Source organism: Lonchura striata, chromosome 5 (genome assembly GCF_050655825.1).
Source record: "Lonchura striata isolate lonStrDom1 chromosome 5, ASM5065582v1, whole genome shotgun sequence".
Classification (NCBI taxonomy): Eukaryota; Metazoa; Chordata; class Aves; order Passeriformes; family Estrildidae; genus Lonchura; species Lonchura striata.
The window spans coordinates 61,979,398-62,000,710 of record NC_140707.1 but is presented as its reverse complement, the minus strand read 5'-3'; the positions used below and the strand labels follow the sequence as shown (position 1 = coordinate 62,000,710).

Genomic DNA, 21,313 nt, shown 5'->3' with positions numbered 1-21,313 from the left:
ACAGGAAATGTCAGGCACACATTTGAATGTGTGATAGTTAAGGATGTGACAAAAAGCCTGCTGAAGCCAGTGGGTCTGAGAGCAGTCTTAGAAACCAAAATTTAGGCACTCTGTAGAAAAAAAAAGGGGGAAATAAGATGGATGTATTTGTGATCCATGACTGAATACAGCTAAATACAGCTAAAGAGAATGGCTTTTCCTAATTATATTTATCAGGAGAATCTTTTTGATTTAAACACTTGCATAGCTGTAACAATGTTATCTAATTTTGGCAGAGTGGAATGGAGTAGACTGACTAAAATTAGGTTTGCAAACATGCACTAAGAGACACAAGGCTTCACATGACTCATCTACATCTCTACTAACCGCCTCCCTGATAGACTAATGGAGGGATCCTCCACAAGGGATCCTCAGCAAGGATGATGATTTTCTCAATAAAGGCAGAAGATTTAAAGTAACCATGTTATGAGCAATAAGAAGCTACTGCATTTGCCCCGAGGCAGCACATTCATTTTCAGGATGTCTAACAATAGAAAACCTCTTATGTGGAGAAGGTACTTCTAAATATTTTCCTGAAAAGGTAGTTCAATCTGAACGAATGTGTTAAAGACTATTTATACTCACCTCCTGCCACAGACTGGGAAGTCACATTATAAACAGTGTGACATGGAGATACAGACATAACTTTGTCCAGGAGGGGTCATTCTAAAGAAAAACACCTGAGTAGAAGTTGTTTCCAAAAGAAGAGTGTTGCAACCTTAGCAGGTTTATACTCAGGACTCTACCTATCCCCATTTTTTAGACAGTGAATCTTTTTGCCCAAGACACCCCAGTGTTAGCACAAGCCTAAGAAGAAACCCAGGTCTTCCCAGGCCTTGCTCCCAATCCATCCACCACATCCCACCATCTTCTTTCTGAAGTCCATCCTAAATCTGGGTCTCTGTAACAGTGGTGGGAATAAGAATAAATCTGACATTGCTCTGCACTGAAATGTGAAGTTGCTGAGCTCAATACTTTCTACCTTCAGCCTTCCAGCTCAGAGAAGAGCTCCTGCATGCCATACATGCCTCATGTCCTCTAAAAGCTGGGAAGACACAACACTGCTGGAACAAGGCTCTTCTTATCAGTGCCTCCAAGACCATGCAAGCAGGCAGCAGGGTTACAGCACTCTGAGACACAGGAAGTCCCTGTGATGATGAATTCCAGAAAATGTAAGCACTTAATCAGAACAATGCTGGGTGACGCATGTCGGTATAGGAAAGACAAATTGTTTCACAACAAAGATGGCAGAAGGACAAACACTGAGCCTTTCCTGCAAACAAGAAGTGTGACTTCCAGTTCTGTGCATACAACTCGGCCAAAATTATCATGGCACTAATAAACTGGGATCATGCCAACACAGACACAAAGTTCAGCTTAGCTGGGTGCTATATGGCCAGATGAGCTTCACAGTCTCTGCACCACCCCTGCTGCCAGGAAGCATCAGACAACAGCTTACTGATACACAGGCCACCACTGTCAGCCCCACTGACAGCTGCAGAAGGTCTGACTAGCACTTTAGTCAATGACAGATAGCTGATGGGCAGGAAAGGGAGGCAGAAATTACAACCCTGGGGCTAAAACTGGTGAACTGGCAGTTGGAGCGGCTTAGGGAAGGATATAAAATGTACTTTCAGCCATGGACTAAACTTCTGATATCACTTACCTACCTACCTTCTGTTCCAGGCTAGACTCCTGCAGCTTTATTCCAGTAATGGCTTCAAATTGGGCAGCCAGGAGAGGGAATGAGAAAATACCTACAATTTCTGTTTTACCATGCTTCCATGCATTCAGCTACTCTGGTCCTCCCTCTCTCTTCAGTCTCTTGGGTGTCTTCTGTGATGAGCTCCCACCTTGGGAACCAGGCCATACAGAACTGCCCTGGTCTTTGCATGGCCAGGGTGGGCTAGGAAGACCTGATGCTGGAGGTTGCACTAGAGAACAGGCCTGTGTTCTTCTTCTGTTCCTTGTGATAATAAGGAAAGTTACTATGTAATTGATTAAATTGGTGTAATTGAGGCACCATGCCTCATTTTATTGCAGGAAAATGAAATAGTCACATCTCATTCTCTCTCCCACCTTGCACCCAGAAATTTAATGGCACCAAGATTTGACTGGCTGGGAATAACTCCATTTTCTCTGCAAGTAAAAAGTCAAGGAACTTTGAATTTTTTAAAATGAAAACTGAGATTAGACCTGACATTTAGAAGCTTCCAAAACTGGCAGGCCCTAGGGCCAGGGACTTTGCACTCCCGAGAGGGCTGCTGTGCAAATTCAAAGAAATGAAGTGCAAGGAAATTGCATAAGTTGACCTCGTCCTCTGCAGTGGGGAGAGAAAGCCCAACACTTCCATGCTTCACTGGGCAGGCATTCACAAAGATGAGTAAAATGTTATGATCAAAAGCTGTCTCCACAAGGAAACTCTCTGAGGCAGCTGGTCTCCATCCCAGCTTAAAATTTCAACTCTGCTGGTCCCCGTAGAGGAGCAGGACCCTGACACAAACATCTTACCTTCGGCTTCCTTTTCTTCTGTGACTTCACTCATGTCTGGAGATGAATGAAGCCTCTTTGCACAGCCACTCTCATTTCACTTGCAGACTCAGGCAGCAAGCTCACAGAGCAGAACTGAGTCCAGCAAGCCAGTGAATGCATCTTTTCTGTCTTAAGGAACTGCAACACAGCATTTTCTGCCAGAAAGAAGGCTCGGGTGTTCAGCACCTTTTGAACACACGCTTCCAGATGAAAAATATCTGCCACTATAATTAAGGTTAGGGTGCTTAACTAAATATTTCCTTCAGCCATTCATTTTAAAATGCAATTTTGTTGCCACATTATGCTATTTCAATGTTGGATGCCCTCAACCAGAACATCTGTGTACTTCACCAGCTGCTTTAAACAACTGCCTTCTTTAAAACTAAGTACAACAGATTATGTGTTTTATTATAGTCAGATTTCACTGTGAAGTTCATTGTCTCATGCGCCACAGTTGACAAGAAGAGAATTATCAATTCACTTCCAAATTAAACAAAAACCTAAAACACAAACCTCTCTTGCTAATGAAACAGCAACTGCCACCTTATAATTGCAATAAGGATGTTATCACTGGAAGATTTAACATTATTCACGTATTCATCTGTTTAATATTTGCTAAGACATTTGGAAGCATGCCCCAGGAAACACACAGGTTCAGTCACTCTGCAGCTAGCAATACCAGGGGAGAAGAGATCAGCTCTTGGGACATGTAGGTAATTGTAGCCTTTAGTTCAACATAGGCTTGGTTGGAATAACTTAGCTCAGGATGTTCATGTGCACTTTTCAGTGCACAGCAGTATCTCAGAGTAGTGAGATGCAAAAGCTTAGTCAGGTGTAAGAAGGGATATGGGATTTCCTGTCCCAGAGCTCAACTTTTAAAACAAAAAGTCATCAGTTATCCTCGTGACAAAGAATTTAAAATTGGATACACTCGGAACATCTGCCCAAGTTTTCAGAAAGCACAAGCCATGTTTAAGGTCCATCCTTATTTCTTGTTATTTCAGTGGTTAATGAATTATAAGCCAGATCCAGTGCAGGAATAAAGTAGTACTGCCTGGAGAACATGCCCAGCTAATCTACAAAAAGCACAATGGTTTGAGACTTTGACAAGACCATGTAAACAGGAACACAGGGATTATTTCTTGAAGGGAATTTCCTTTTTAGTGTTTGCAAACCACTGCACCAGTGAAACCAGGCTGGTCTAGGATGACATTTAAAACAAAGCACTTCATAAAACAAGTGGTTTCAGGCTAATGTCAGCTATTCCAGCTTCATTAGCTAATTGATTCTAAGCATAAAGATAGCAACACTCAAATGAGATGACAAAAGTTACACACTGTCAGTGGAAATCACAGACCAGGAGAAGATCAGACACACTTTGACACATCCACTTCTGTGTTTCAGGTATTTAATACACAAGGAACCTTTTGAAATCCCCTGCAATTTTCTCCACAACTTCTCCAGCATCCCAAAAGGCAGACAGGTAGAACATGAAGGAAGCTATTCTCAGTTTTCCTCATCTGGATGGGTTTTACTATCCAGGAACAGGTAGCTCTTTGGACTTTTAAATACATCTTTCCCTTGGAAAGCTTCATGACAGCACAGAATTTCAGTGGTTTAGGTGCTATTACACATACATAATCAAGCCAAAGCACAACAAAATCACAAGGCACATCATACAACTTAACACAGAGAGAGGGATTTTATAGACAGCCTCTGTGGATACACAGGAGCACCTTAACCTAAGAATACTGATGCAATAGTGCTTTGGGTACCCCTGTAGAAGTGGTCTTCAGATGGCTGTGTAAGCATTACAGGCACTGCATTCCAATATATTTCAAGGAGAGTTTAAAGTAGACTGAAAGAAAAATATCATCCCAGGGGATGTGGTAAGAATCAGGATAACAATGGACAACAGAACCCCTAAAATGCCCCCTGTAAGAGGGCAGTAGGTGATCTTGTTGGAAGAGGTGCTTGTACCCCAATCAGAAGTCAAGTTCTGTCTTGACTAACATCATGTTTTATAAGGGAGTTTATTTACTCCATTTCCTGCAATAAAGAGATGCATTCAAGCAATAAACCAAATTCAAAGGTGTGGTCTCACCCAAGTCAATAAGACAGTACCTGGGTCATTCCCATGTTTGTACTCTAAAACTGTAGTTAAATCTAATGGACATTGAAACACAGGCCAGAAGCTGAAGTAAAGCAGACAGGCTGAAAAGCAACACATGCAAATCCCCAGTATAAAAAAAGATAAACTCCTGTAAGCCACAGTTTGAGCCAGACAAAATATTAGAGCCTCAGTTCTGAGTTCTGCTCCACCTTGTCCAGTCCAGACAACCTCTAAGTGTCAGTTCTTCATTTGGACTTCCTTAAAATCAGAAGAAATAAAAGTGTTTCTAGAGCATGCTTCCTCTACTCCTAAAGTAGGCGGCTAAAACAGGTCAGATGAATCACGTTAGCTGCAGTTTTTTCTCTCCATTGATTACACAAGGAGCCCACAGGGACCAGGATGGATGCAGACATTCAGAGTTAGGAGAAATGAAGCTCATCCCAGACATCTGCACAACTGCATCCACAGCACTACTAATCCTCTCATGGCTGAAAGTGGGACTAATTTCCACAGCAGAAAAAAGACAAAAGTAGAAGACAACCATCTTTTTGAAGCGTGATCTCAAATGTGAATTCCCAACATGGCAAGGTCTTTCCATTTCAAACATTTGAATTAAGCCCATGGGTTGAAAGTCTGAGCCTGTTCCCTATTCCCAGCACCACATCTTACTTGAAATCTGACCTTTGGCATTTTATTTAACCTTACTTTTCCTACTAACAGCAAAGTAGGGATAATTTTAACATCGCTGAGTTACTTGATGAACATCTTTAAAGTGTTCTGGGATTTCTGTGCTCCTCATCAAAACAGCGATACTATTAACTATTATATGAATACTATTATGATTACCATTACAAAGACAGCATTTTTCTGATATTTACCTTTAAAACAGATGATACTAATTTTCATGTGCTTTTCTTTGAACGGTCTTTCTCAGTCATATTCCCATGTCTATTTCTCTGGGATTTGTATCTTCTGATCTGACACTTTGCAGGTTTATCACCAAATTCCCTTTTCCTGCTGCCTGTTAAAATCATGTACTAATGAAAAATATCATTCTTTGCTTTCTGTCTAAATGTCTATATATAAATAGATCTCTCCATATATATAAATGCCCACACATTTGGTCCTTAAGTGTAGCAGACAAATAGATTTGAACTGCAGTAATGTAAATAAACATGAAGCCTTTTCCCAAATCTAATGGACAGATATAAATAAATCCTGTCTAGAAGCTGCACTTGAATCACTGTACACAGTAACTTGGGCTAGAAATCAAAACAAAGTGCCATTCTCTCCATCCTCTATGCTCCCAACCCCAGCAGGGAAATTTCCAAGGAAATTGCTCACATAATACAAACTTTCATTTACAGAACAATGTAAAAACACACACACAAAACTATCTCAATATGTTTATGTACATATATATACATAAAGTCATGTCTCAGAGGGAAGGCATCCTTGGACGAGGGAGAGCCACAGAGCAGGGCTTGGATCTCACTCATCAGTGCCACTCCCAGGATTTAGGACACTCTGTACCTCAATTTCTCTGCCTTTAATAACTGGTCTGAGGACAGCTCCCCATGTCCATGGGCACAGAGGTACCACATCTGGCAGCATCTGCATTAAACCCCAGCATTAAAGAAAAATCCTGAGCTCTGTGGCACAACTGCCCCTGTCAGATTTTATCTCCCCTTGAATTTACAGTGATTTGGGACTTCAGACTCGAGTCTACTTGCTGGACACCAACTAAGGAAACCCAGATGAACTCCTCCAGGCCAAGTTCCTGGATGGATGGTTTCCCATGATGTGCATTTCTGGGGATTGCAGTGAGAGGTGCAATTCCAGCTAACTCAGCACACCTGCACTGCCCCACTTCCCCAGCAGCTCTGTCCCTGCTTGCCCTGGCTTGCTTGAACATCGAAGTAAAATTCAAACTGACAAGCAACACCTGTCTCCACAGCTATTTTCCACACCCACCTACATCTAGTCCTTGCTTCATTGCTTCTTTAAAGTTTAATAAAGGTTTCAGTGAGCAGTCTTAGTGAAGTTGCTGACTCCTTTTTTTAATGCTTCCATGACTGAGCTCAGACATCTGAAGGAATCTGGGTTTAAGTAATCTGATCACAAAGAAAGCCCTGGAAATATGCTTTCCTTAAAAAAATATGCTTTCCTTCATCATCACCTTAAGCCACAAGTGCAAATCTCCAGTACAGTGCATTTTTCCTATGCAGCAACACAATGGCATACTTTTGTGTCCCTTGCATTGGATTTTCTCAAAAGCTCCTCTCCCAGATGGACTCTCTAAATCAGGATATATATCTCAAAATGCATGCTTAAAATTCAACTTCCTATTCACGGTACCCACCAAAAGGCTTGGTATCTTCCTTTTGGACTACAGAGAAACAACTTAAAAGATGCAGCAGTTTATAGCTTCGTTAATTTAATTTAAACATGTGTAATTTACAAGCATGTAATCTGACTATAAAGATTTGAAAACCTCAGAAATTCTGAGAAAGCACCAGAAACTTTTATTTGGTGAAGCCTGGCCAGCTGAGTGCTGTACTTGGATCACAACACATACTGGGGAAGCTGATGGGCTAAAGCCCCAAGAAGTAAGATGGTAGCAGGCTCTCGGAGCTTGGTGGGACCCCAAAGGTGTCAGTCCCTGGGTGTGACACCAAGGCAGAGCTCAGGCTCTCATCCTCAGCATCGCCACGCCAGACTGACCAAACTCAGATACTTTAGACAGAACAAACCAAAAAAGCAAAGGAAAACACATTCCAGACCCCAAGAGCCAAATTCTGCATCTACAGGGAAAGCCAGTCCGTGTCTGACCCCTTGCTTTCCCCACCCACACGCACAAGAGCAGCCAGCTGAAATCCTGAGTTTGGCAGTCGAGGTTGCCCTGATGCAGACCCAGAGCACACAAGTGTGGCTGGAGCTCAGAGGGAACGTGGGAAGCTGCAGGGGCTGAGCTCACACCCACACCCGATGCTTGTGCACTTGCAGGCACAGATGTGGCCCTTTCTGGGGAGAGAAAATTGTGTCTGAAAGGAGCAGAACTGCAGTGGGAGCTGAGGTGATGCCAAGTGTACTGTGTCCCTTCTGAACAAACCCCTCCACTTCCTAAGTCTTGATGCTAGGAAATCACATTGTATTTCAGGATTGATTTTTCTCTTACTTTGACCTTCAAAAGTAGGATATTGTTACATCTTGGTCAGCGATGTCAGGATTTTCCACAATAAATCAAGCATCCTTTTCATGTCAAATTACCAAGATACCTTACATGAGCTGTATCCTGTGGGTACTTAATTTTCACCTTCTTCTTTAATAACACATTTTCTTTCTTCCCCTTTACACACTGAACTTTATAAATAGTTTAAATAAATGCCTGTCTTTGCTTAATGAGCTTGTGCTGAGTGAGCTTTGAAAATGCCACTGGTTATATGGAGTAGTTAAAAATTACCATAGGGGAGCTACTGACATACGTGCATTACCTCTTATTAGTACTAATAATCTTGCCTAACAAGCCAGTACAGTCTTTGAAGTGTCATCCTCAAGCTTTGAGATTGACCCTTTTCCAAAAGTGGTGCTGGATTTTTCCCCATCCTTTATGGACCAGTATACAGGACTCCTAAATCCTTTGCTGTTTCTCTCACAACAAAATTGTCCCAGTACCATAACAGGACCAGTCCATCTGCACCATACAGCAGTGTTGGGGCCAAAATGCCTGCTTCCCTCATTCTGTAATACCTATATGCAAACTTAGAATCACATTTTCCACACTCTTCATCACTGAAAAACAAACAGGAACTTTCAAATAATTCAAACACTCCACATCTATGTGAGCCCTTAAAGACAAAGGCCAATTTTCTACATAAATAGCATCCAGCTGGTCTTCCTCCCTGAAATAATCAGAGCCAATACATGCTCTTGTGAAAATCTGATGTGTTTTAAAATGCATTTTTCTTCATTTTTGAAATACCGTTCTTGGATTTCCATTCCCCAATTAAAACAAGAATGTGACTTTGATCTCAAATAATTTGCAATGCATGTCAAAAAGAGTCTTATCTATTACTTCCATTTTAACATCACTTTAAAAGAAAAAGCTCCTTGGCAAACAGCAGCTATGCTGTGATGGCTGGGCAGAAAAGTGTTAACTACATTAAATGGCACCAAAAAGTGCTGTCTCATGAAGCAAAGACAATCTGTGGAGGCAAAGCTGACAGGAATACTTCTTTTATTATAAGAATTCTTATAGTCAGAAGAAAGAACAAGCTTTTTCATATAAAACCCTCCTTTGGTCTGAAAAAAAGTTTCAATCATCTCTTTCCCTAAATTTTTACCTGTATTTTTCTCCTTTTATTTCCTTTCAGCCATTCTTTTCCTTGTCTCCTTCCCTCCCATGGACAAATTTAATGGGAAGTTAGTCTGAGCCTTTACACCACAAGGATTAAAATGGATCATAGGAAGATGCCCACATATCCTGTATCTATCTTATGAATAGCAGAAATAACAAGACCAGCAATTTTATTCATTTGGCCTTGTTGCACAAGAAAATTCAAGTGGGAATTTGGACATCCACGTTGTCCTGTAGCTGAAAATATGCACAGGGACAGAGATAATGAGCATCTCTGGGAGGCACCAGGATACTGAAACCGAGCATCCACCCCTATGAAGCAGGCACTGCAGGTAGGAAGCAGTGGGCAGCAGTTTTCCATGGAAGTTCAGCTGAAATGCTTCAAATCTTTACAGACTTCATACTAAGGCTTAGAAAACACAGGACTGAGAATAACTTGCTCTAATGGATGCCTATAGGTAGATTCAAAAATGTTCATAAATTCTGTTATTTAAAGAAGCCATCTGTACTCGTGTTTAAAGATTGACATCAATTTCCATGTGCCTTGATAACTACCTTCAGTTCTGAAAAGTGCGTCTGGATTCTCATTAAACAACAGCAGACACTTCTTGTTTGTAAATATTACCACAAGGTTGGTTAAGAAAAGGAGGGGGGGGCTAAACATATTTTGGAGATGAGAGAAACAAGATAAAAATGTCAAAAGAGGTTATCATGCCTAGAAGGCAAAGGGAACAGAGAGGAAATTCCTTGGGTTTGGAAATTAATTGTACTTCAGATCTCAGGTAGATGAACCAAGCCTTTGTCACCAGTGAGACTGGCTCTCTGTAGGGTTTACAGCTCAACAGGAGAAAAGAAGGGAACATTCTTCTACAGACATCTCTTTGCTTAAGGCACTAAATACACACACTACAGACAATTTACACTGATTCAACTGTGACAGGAATTACCTCCTACATAGACAGTGGAGCTCCTCCAATCCAGTTAATATCCTGGGATAAATATCCTTTCACATTTATATTTGGGATAAGATTATATGCCCAAGCACCAGAATTTTTCCCCTTAAAATCTGGCCAAACCTGACTCCACCAGCTCTAACAAAGAGTCTCTATCTATTTTCCTCTTCAGTAGAAATATTTCAACATAGCCACTATGAGAATAGTGTGTGCTTATCTTCATTTCCAGCAACAGCATTCTCACATTACTTTCTTAGGAGCATTTCTCTCCTTCTCTTCAAATGTCTCTGTGCTGAACCACTGAAATATGTGGCAACTGCAGTGTCAGTTGTCACAGGGAAAAATATGTCAGCAAAAACATTTGATTCAATCTGCTGTTTAAGGAAGCAACATTTCCTCAGGGTGTATGCCTTCTGTGGATAAATAACAACTCTCCAAAATCCAAGGATCTAAAATCAATTTCCAATATCAAAGAGCAGATTTGAGGCAATCACCTTCAGCACAAGAAAAATGTGAAACTACTGCCTTTTCCTCCTTTTTTAATTTAGTGCAAGTTTGTTTTGGAAAAAAAAAATGTAGTCTGTCACAAAATGAAGGGTAAAGGATTACATAAAGGGTATTATAGATCTTATTAGGTCCATAATTTGCCACCCATGCTTGTGCATTTTCTCTGATGATCTGTGTCATATGGAATATTCACATTTGCATATTGAGCAACTAGACTTGCCAATTCCTGCAGATAATCAAAAACTTCTGTCTCAACAATGTGCTTTTACCAAGTTTTGTGTTCAGCTCTGAGGCTTGCAGCATAAGAAGAACATCAGGCTCTTGGAGCAAGTCCAGAGGAGGCTGTGAAGATCATCCGAGAGTTGGAGCACCTCTCCTACAAAGACAGGCTGAGAGAATTGGGGCTGTTCAGCCTGGAGAAGTCTCTGGGGAGACCTTATAGCACCTTCCAGTACCCAGAGGGGCCACAAGAAACCAGGAGAGGGTTCTTCTACAAGGGCATGGAGTGTTAGGACAAGGGGGAAGGGCTTCAGATGTTTAGATTAAGTATCAGGAAGAAACTCTTTACTGTGAGGGTGGTGAGCCACTGGCACAGGCTGCCCAGAGAAGCTGTGGATGCCCCAACCCTGGAAGTGCTCAAAGCCAGGCTGGATGTTGTTTTAAGTAACCTGGTCTAGTGGGAGGTGTCCCTGCCCATGGCTGAGGGGTTGGAACTAGTTGGTCTTTAAGGTCCCTTCCAGCCCAAACCATTCCACGATTCTGTGAATTTGCAGGTATCCTTGTGTGACAGCAAGGAGGAACATAAGCAGCTGGTTCACTGGTGGGCACTCTATTGCAGAGAGAGCATTGAGCAAGCAGAGACTTGGCCAGCCTGCAGCTTCCAGGCTCACACATTTGTGGTTATTTATTAAGCACCTACAGGACATTTTGAAGATGATATACAATTGGAGAGTTCAGCCATGCAGGTCAGAAGATCCTGCAACTAATTATGGTCTGCCAAGATACCATCCTTGAGTTTTCTCCTTTTTAAACCTGCTTTCTCCCTTTAATTTTAACACCTTTTGAACTCAGAAACAATTACTCCTCAAATTTTTCCCCTCTTGTCAGAAAAGATTAACTACACCATTTGGTGTGTTTCTCACTAGCTGCTCCCTCTAACCTGGAAGGTCAGAGTCACCAACTTGGAACAACAATTTGTTCCCCTTCTCTGTAGTGCTGCAATCCCATTACACCTCTACACAGAAGCTACACTTCAGTAGCAACTCCCCTGATACTTCTCACTCATCAAGATGATCATATTTCTTGCAGCAAGGAACAGGAATCCTTTTCTATTGTCATAGAATCAGAGAATGGTTTCAGTTGGAAGAGACCTTAAAGATAATCTAGTTCCAATCTCCCTGCCATGGACACTTTCCATGTTCTTGGTATTGCCCTGAACCAGGTGTAGGACCTTGCTGACCTTCATAAGGTTCACATGGACCCACTTCTCAAGTGTGTCAAGGTCCCTTCCCTCCAGTGTGCTGTCTCACCACACAGCTTGGTGTCACTGGCAAACCTGCTGAGGGTGTGCTCAATCCCCCTGTCCATGCTGCCAACAAATATGTGAACAGTGCCAACCCCAACACTGACCCCTGAGAGTGCCACACATCGCTCAGCACTGGTGTCCACTCTCACATCAGGCTGTTGACCACAGCTCTTTGAGTGTGACCATCCAGCCAATTTCTCATCCCTCAAGTTGTCCATCTGTCAAATCCATACCTCTCCAGTTTAGAGTCAAGGGTGTTGAGCAGGACAGTGTCAAACATTTGGCACAAATCGAGGCAGATGATGCAGTCGCTGCTCCCTTACCCACCAACACTGTAACATCACTGCAGAAGGCTTCCACATTTGTCAGGGACAAATGGCTTAGTGAAGCCATGCTGGCTGTCACCTCACCTACAGCTTCCCAAAGCTGTTTGGCTATTCAAACTGCAGTGTCACTTCTGAAAATTTGGATTATTTAAATGGCCTCCTTCTTAGAAATTTTCAGCAGGAAAAGCTACTGGAGACAGGCCTGCATCCCTTCATAGCACCAGCCTTTAGTCCCTTTGATAAATCATCTTACTGCTTTTTGGCGAAGGAAAAGTCATGTGCCTTTTACTGTAATATCCATCTTTAGAAAATGCTCATACTTGTCCTTTATACAGTTCTTTAATAAACATGCCAGGTACCCCAAAGATACCTAAATTGCCATCAGTAAAATTACAGAATCATAGAATATCTCATGTTAGAAGGGAACCATAAGTATCACTGAGTCAAATTTCCTGCTCTTGCAGGACTACCAAAAACTAAACCATATGACTAAGAGCATTGTCCAGGCACTCCTTGAACTCTGACAGGTTTGGTGCAGTGACCAGTTCCCTGGGGAACTGTTCCAGCGACCCATCACCCTCTCAGTGAAGAATGTTTTCTTAAAGTCCAGTGTGAACTTCCCCTGATGCAGCTTCACTCTGTTTCTTTGTGTCCTTTTGCTGGTCACCAGAGAGAGGAGAATGCTGCACTCAAAGTCAGAGCAGGCAATTGATGGGCACCTGCCACCAGAATTCATTTTTGCAGAATCATGTTAAAACCAAAATTCTTCACTAATGTGGTGTATTCAGGTTTTGTTTTTTTTTTTTTTTTTTTTGCTTGGCAGCAGCAAATGCAGCTTAAACATCAGAATTCCTGTGCGCCGATCCAATTGTGCAGCTAAACTCAGCCATTAAATTCTTGTCGGTACAATAAACCCAATGACATCTTCCAATGCTGCTGCTGCTTTGGGATCAGCGGGTGAGAGGCTCTCCATGCACCATGGCACCCAAATGCTCTACGTTCATTCTGAGCTCTGCTTTCTATTCACCGGTGGGTTTCAGTTCCTCTGCTCAGAGCCAGCTCACATCTTCCTTCCTGTAGCGTTCTCAGCTTTGCTCGTTGGATGAGGGAATAGGAGATGTAGTTAAAAATACTGCGCTGCTGTGGTGGGCGGTGTAGCAGAAATAGACAGACACCAGCTCACTGCGAAGAATACCAAGTAATATCCCAGCAAGATAAAGGCATAGCAACAAAAGAAGAGCAAATGCATTTGTGCTCTGCCACTAGAGAGCTAAATCTGGGCGGAAGATACCAAATGAGGAGTACTGCTCGTGGCCAAGTGCATCCTCCTGATGGCTTCACGTGCACAGTCATCTTACAGCAGATCATAAAAGCACGGCTTATGAACAATCCTGCCTCCAATTATAACCCATTATATGCGATCTTTGGGATTTTATGAAGACAGCGCAGGAATCAGCAATAAAAAGAGCCCAACCCACAGCACACAGAAATCAGAAGCCCATATGGACTGAGAAGGGGCTTAGCTCCATTAACCCTGCTTTAAAAGCAAAGTTTTTCAGGGGATATTAGGTTCTTTCCAAAAGGAAGATAAACCAAGCTTGGCTATACAAGAAGCTGTAAGATTATTCTATGGATTTACTCCCTGTTTTGTCAGAGGCTTAAGTCTCTCTTCATCCAGCCAGTAACCACATAGGAAAGATATCATCCCAAAGGGCTTTACGAAGTTTTTCACAAACAGTACACCAGAGTCACTTCTAGTCTTTAAGTGAGACAATTCTTCAGAGAGGTCCAGCAGCTGCTTAACACTTCACAAAAATAACTTGGCACCATTTCACCAGGGAAGTGAAGATGGCTGCATCAAAATGAAGTCAGAGGGGAACTTGGGTGGCCTGACTGCAGTGATGCCTCTTGGCATAGGCTCAGGGTGCCACAGCCCACACCACCCATCTGGAGAGTCCTGCAGGTCTTGAAGGGCCAGTGTGGAGACAGAAAAAAGCCAGCAGAGTAACACAGAAAGATGTCATGGTTGTGTCTGCATAAGCAGGCACTACTGGGCTCCCCACATCTGGGGACACCTGGGTACTCAAGGCCTGTGGGTGCACTGGAGGATGGAACAGCCCTGCTGCTCCAACACACACGTGAGCATCCACTTCAGGTTAAGGCCAAGGTGAGAGATGAGTGCAAGCCTGTGTTTTGTGCACATGGAAGATGGGGACCTTTGGACGAGAGTGGGGCAACCCTGGAGCTGGGGGCCTTAGGCCAGAGAAGAGTTCCCTCTGCTGCTACAGCCACTTTGCTTCCAGGAGCCCCTGGCAGGGAGGCTTCCACCCCACTGCTCAACTAGACATCTTTTAAATCTTTATCTTGCAAGATTTGTTTTGATGCCATCATAATCTAAAATAGCCACAGGCACGAGAATAATCATACTATTAAAAAAACCCCATCAACATGAAGATGCAACCTCAACAAAACACCACAGAAATTCCTAATAAAATAAATGCCATTTAAATGCGGCTATACATAAACACCAGCCCTACCAGTGCAACATTTAAAAGAAAATGTCTAGCAGTCTGCACATCAAATGTTAATACTATTTTCAAGTCAAGTCCAAGAGAGGATGACACATAATTTAATAAGCCTAATGGGTGTGTAATCAGCATTTGACCATTCCTGCCATAAAAGTAGGTGCCTTTCTAGCCCAAGATGTCTAGGAAAGCCACTGAAAGACAGCTAAGAATTTAAAGCAAAATTTTAAAAGCATCCTTTTTTTTTTTTTTTTTTTCTCATTGGAGATTTATTGAAAATTTCACTCAGTTAAGAACAGGACCCAACGAACTGGCAGAAATACAAACAACTCCATGGGCACAGTAAGTTTCACAGTAAGTTTGGGGCACAATTCACCTTAATTTACTGCCAACAATCAGCAATGTCAAGATTCCAAGCATCTCCTGACAGCCCTGACAACAGCAGTTACACAGCATTATCTAGTCTTCTAGTAAAATCTTTCCCCTCAGACAGCATTCATGCTGCATTTCACAGCAGCAGGAATATACACAGTCAGCCTGGATCTCCTCAGCCCCTGCAGCTAGAATCAGAACATTTTGGGGAGAGGGGGTGTCCTGTACCTGCTTTTGCCGCTTTTGCCACCACTCAAAAACAGAACTGAGCAGCAAGTGACAAAATAATGGAAATTGCCAATATATTTGCCTAACAAAAGGCAGAAATAATCTTAAAAATATCTAATCTGAGGGTAGAAAGTTTCATTTTAAGGTTTTTGATAAAGAATGCTCATTGTGTTTAGAAAGAGAATCCATCATCTCCTCTAGTTACATACTTGGTCAAACAATCCATTTTTTTGAATCAAAAAGAAAGATTAATTTTAAGATGCATTATAATAACAGTACACAAACGTATCACAATGTGATGCCTAGTGCTGTTTCAATGTTGTCACCATTTTATCTGGACAATTTTCATTACACAAGTTATAACAACTGAACACATTAAGCAAAAAAAATTTTTACAAAAAGTGAGACACTCCCCACCCCACAACTACTGACCAGAAATTTTCAAGTCCCAAACTGCATAGGAAAATTACTGTCTGTTAGTGAGGGTAGAAATTCTGTTTCATGTCTTCAAATATCTGTTGGGGTTTTAGTAGACTTCAATACTTGCATAAGGATGGAGTTATACTGGGGGTGGGGATGGAGGAGGAGAGGGGGCAGAGGCAATACCGAGCAGAACCAATATCAAATAAAAAGTGCTAATTTTATATTCTATCAATCACAGTTGCTCAAATGTTTGCAAGCTACAAACCAACCCCATCAAACTAAACAATATTCTTATTTTAAATATAATTCATAAGTAATTCTGCAGCTACAAGGTTATGAAAAAGACATGTATACTCTGCAGCAGCATATAAAATATAATCCTATGTACAATCCAAGCATCAATTTTCTCTTCTCTATCACCATCAGTATTTTATCTTGAAGGAGCATCTGTCAGATTCTCCAGGACTAAAAATAGCAAAGACCCTTTTAAAGAGAACAGTTTCTGGCTTATATTTATAACTACCCTGTACTCGCTGCTTCTGGCTGCATGGCTATGAAATTTGTGCAAGATATAATCAATTACCCAGCTTTGCACTTCATCATGCAGTTAAGCTACCGTTACCTGCAACGAACCCTTCAAGCACTTCTCCCCATGCACAGGGTAGAGATTCTAAAACACAATAAATATCTGCACATTGACGAACTAACTGTAGAGCTGACTGACATTACACAGCAAAAACCTTGTGAGAACAAAAACCAAGCACACTGATGTATAAAACAGAGAGCCTACCTGAATTCTTCAAATGCATACATGGCCTAGCAACTACACAAAAGCTCTGAAATTTAAAATAATCTTCTTAACGTGCAGAGGATCATTTAGTTTGTCAAACTGCAGCAAAATGCATAGTGACGAGACAGTATATTTGGAATATTCTGAGGAGAAAGGGTATGCAGATACTGGCCTGCAGCCTACAGCTCAGCCAGCTGCTGACAAGCAGCAGCTAACAGGAAAAGGCGATAGAGTACCATGTGATCATTCCTGCAAGTCTGATTAATGCAGTATACTCCAAGAATACAGGCTGATATCTTTATTATTCAAGCCAAATAAGTCAAATATGGTACACGACAGGCTTCATCGCTAAATTATCATTCACATGCTACATCAAAATCAACAAGCACAAGCAGAGGATAATAAAAAACTAAATATATATCGTAACAGAAGAGATTAATTAGGCCCATTCAAGCTGATTTTCTTACCTTGTAGCGGTATTTTAGTCTGTTTTTATTCATCTAAACCATCAGTGATGGAACAAAAGACTCCATCCACAAACCTCCCCTTCCATGAATGCCAGAACATTTAAAGTAGTTTATCTGCTAGAAATCATTTCCTCTGTAGTCTATTCCCAACCACTTTAACTCCTTCAGCCCTGAACTCATTGCCATAAACCCTATTTGCAGGGCCGTGCGGGCTTTCTAGGGTTTACAGGGTTAACACCAAGAAATCGCAGCAGTGCAAGTGAATGAAGTGGGATAAGAGCCAAAGGAGTCATATCTGCGAGATCACAGAAGGGAGATGGGCATGAGGAAAGTTGAGCATTTCGTGGCATTGCGGTGTGCAGGCGAGGATGCTTCAGCTGCCTAGCAACAGCGCACGCAATCTCCATGGCAACAGCGCAGCCAGCGCAGGGGGCAGAGCATCCGCTGCGCACCCCGGGGGCGACACGCGGGGACAACCCCGCGACACGGCCGCCAAAAGCCAGGCCCGGGGCAGCGGGAGGCACGGGGCACGCCGGGCTCGGGGGAGCCCCGGCCGCGCTCCGGAGCGGCTCGGCCAGGCACGGCACGGCCGCGCCTCGGAAACACCGGCCCGGCAGCCGGGCGTGCGGAGCTGGAGCGAACACTGCGCACCGCGCCGGGGAACGCACCCCGACGGCGGCAGCCAGAGCTCTCCACCCCCGCAGCAATCCCGTGGGAATTCTGGACATGCGGGAGTCGCACCCCATCGCCCGTTTGCTGAGGGACTGCACGGGTGTTAGCTGTGAGGCTGCAGGGGCTCTGCCCGGCGGCCAGGTCAGCGGCGGGATGGGAGGTTGAACCCCGGGGCCGGGCACGCTGCGCCAGCCTCAGCATCAGCCACCACAGCCTGCGGCCACCCAGCACTGCCTGCTGGCTGGAGAGAAGGTGAAAGGTGAGGGCTCCTGGAAATGAGGGAGATTCTAATCCTGGGAAATCAACCCCAGCCCTGGGAAGAAAGAGAACGAGGCAGTGGGAGAACATGCTGCATGGGAAAGTCGCAGGGAGACAGCAAATTCAAAGCTACCTCTGGGGCTGCCCCCCTCCTTGACTTGCCTCTTTTACTGCTAGGGCTGGTTTCTAGCACAAGGAAACACATGGAGGATTTTGGCTGGAGTCTGAAATAGCCAAACCAAACTACAGCTCCTGAGATTCACATGCTCTAAGGCAATGGCTGTCCCACTGAGCTGTGGGATTTGGAGACTGGAAAAGCATCCACAGGGTACAGACTGCCACATCTCCTAGACACAGTGATTGGGTCCAGGCCATGGTAACTGTGGCATCTGACCTCATGGCTCTGAGAAATACAGGCAAAAAGGGCTGGGATGAAAGGAAAAAGCACTCATGGCAAAAAAACCCCAGCACTGGAAACAAACAAACAAAAAAAATCACATTAATTTGAGACATAGTGATTTTAATGTAGTAGTGACCTTGGGTTTCATTTTATTTCCTTTAAACAAATGTGATAGTGTTAAGTGACAATAAAGGCACGCCGTAGGAACACTAAAACACATGCAGTCACACCATCTGACAGAAATTAATTCTTCCACAAGCATCCAGCAAGAGAAGGACTGCAAGGTAGGTGATTCTGGCTACAGCCTAATAAAAGATTAAAATTGGCAGAGAAAAGAACAATGCAGCCGTCAGAAGAAGCCGCCTGCCATATTTAGGCTGACTTCACCACAAGTATGCTCACTGTATACAGCACCCAAGCAGCTGGGCACGGGAGAGGTACCCCTTGCAAGCAATTTTTCTGCTCCTGACCTTGTAGGAAATAGTTTTATACCTTCAGAGCTAGCCAACATCCCTCATGGAGGAAGGACAGAATTCTGAGCTTCTCTTTTCTCGCTCACCACAATCTTTCTCTAGCTTGAATCAAGTAGAAAAGGGCTAGTTTTCACTTAAAACATGCTTCTTTTTTATGGTGTTTATCTAAAATAAAACCATTCTACAGAATTAAGAGCAAACATACTGCTTCCCCTAAGCATTCTTCTTGAAACAAACTTGACAGAATCACTATTGAGTCTTCCAATTTCTGCAGTTTCTGAACAGCCACAATGCAATGAAATAGTTAACTGTTCAAGTCAAGGCTTCTGTCATCAGTGGGTTCACTGTGAAGGACTAGAAAAGCAAACATCCTCCACAAAGTTTTCATATACAGTAGAGGTCAGCTGTTGAAAGGTTTCATTGGGATAACATTTTAACTTTTTTTTTTCTTGGCTAGCACTTTCACAACAGCTGAAAGCATTACACACAGAAACAGCAGGACTTCTATCATGTGAAACAACCAATGGTCTCAATTCTGATTCATTAATTACTAGGATTCCCATATTCATTAGTAAGATCTGAGACCATCATGTCCTCCTGTAGACATGAATGAGCCTCAGCATGAAAATTTACCAAACAGAACACACAGGGGCTTCAGAAAGTCACATGAACACATGCAATGGCCAAATTAGGCCACATAAATAAATGCAAGGCTGTAATACTTCCTTATAACTTTTAACCAAGGCTGTAACTTCCTGTGCCATAAACCAGACTGAATATCTTGAGAAGCAGACAGAAATTATGTCAGAAACCACAATCAGCAATGACATTTTTCACAAGAAGCTGTTTATTCCCTTCCTGGCAGTATAACCAGTCCAGACATTTGATGACAAATGTCCCTCTCTTTACCAGAAATTGAAATTATGTCACATGAAAGAAGAATTTACTAAAGATTGAGTGGGATAATTTATATAATGAGAACTGTGGGACCCAGACCCCACCTTCTGATCAGAGGCCAAAAAGATGTGACATTGAGTGTCCCTCCCACTGAAGACAAGCAGCAGCTTTTGGGAAACACTTTGCAATTTTAATGTTGGGCTCTAACAAACAAGAGAGACCATAATAGAAGTGGTTATCCGTGGTGAAAGCTTGTCTAAAAAGCAAAGGATGCAAAAAAAGCCTGGAAGTATGACAAACCAGAACAAGGCAGAGGATATGGTGAAATTTCTGGTTTTATCTGGTATTTCACTGCCATCCAAGGACCTCATGCTGCTACTCTGCTAAGAGCCCAATATCCTCAAGTGTAACATCTTGCATTATTGTTATTTAGCATATCAATGTATCGGTATTTGTCCTCCTGACCTGAAATTCCACCAAAGCCTTTGCCAGATGCTTGGTGACATTATCTGATCACAGACTGAGACATTTTAATGAAGTAACTACTTATTCCCTTGCTCAAGAAAGGAAGAAAGCCACTAACACAGTGGACTTCTGTCACTAAGCCTGCATTACCATTATGCTGAAGTAATATTCAGACCACACTAAAAAAAACCCTGCAACTGTGCTGAAAAATTCAGCATTCACTTAAATTCATGAGGAAGAAAACAAAAAGAAGGGAAATGAGCCAACAAGAGCATATCTAATGAGTGTTCATTCACTGCATCTCCAAAATTACTGCACAGAGGAAAATGTAGCAATCACAGGCAGCATCCCAGAATATACTCAAAAATCTCCTTTCAACAGGATTGTCTCTGAATTCAAACATCTTTCCTGAGCTTAAAAAAATAAGATTTTAAATGTTTATTGAAACAGAAAAGGAGTGGCTACCTTAGTTTGTTCAGGTACTGGAGAAATTGTAAAAATAATTGCAGTGCCCTTAAGTTTACAGAACAAGGATGTGTTCAGTATTGGAGTATTGACTCAAAACTTCAGCTGTTAAAGAGGAATATGGGTGGGGCAAGAATGAACTTTTTTTCCCCCTTCTTTTATCAATGGTATTTCTATTATGTGTTGCATTAAAATACAATGTGAATTTTGATGCACAAGGAAAATCCAACATACTTCAGGCTTCTTCTTTCACTCTCAGGTTTTCAGATTGACCATAAAAGCTTGATTTTCTGATGTCAACCTTCACCAAAAAAATCCTACCTCATTTATACATCTTGGAATTATCACAGCCCATGAATATTGAAAAAAATAAAATTTTTCCCTCTCAACTTTGGCCCAAGCATGCTTCATGCTTTTCAAATCCAGGGTTTGAGATTCCTGATCACAGGATGGCTGATATCTTCCCCATACTCTTCTCCCACAGCTTTACTCTTATCATTCTGGGAGTATCACATAACATTTTCAT

At 42.4% G+C, this 21,313-nt stretch overlaps 1 protein-coding gene across 6 annotated transcripts in view; it reads right to left on the bottom strand.

Moving 5' to 3' along the window:
* Positions 1–21,313, bottom strand: part of EVL (Enah/Vasp-like) — a 137,508-nt gene that overhangs the window by 97,166 nt on the left and 19,029 nt on the right. For 2 of the 6 annotated variants that reach the window (XM_021549707.3, XM_021549713.4), the window contains exon 1: positions 16,691–16,860. The exons of 1 other annotated variant lie outside the window; for it this stretch is intronic. In XM_021549707.3, coding sequence (XP_021405382.1) covers positions 16,691–16,713 — 23 coding nt within the window. In that variant the 5' untranslated portion in view covers positions 16,714–16,860. Of the gene's footprint in view, positions 1–16,690; positions 16,887–17,157; positions 17,298–21,313 lie in introns of those variants that run through there. 3 more of the 6 variants (XM_021549710.4, XM_021549711.3, XM_021549712.4) reach the window with 3 other exon arrangements.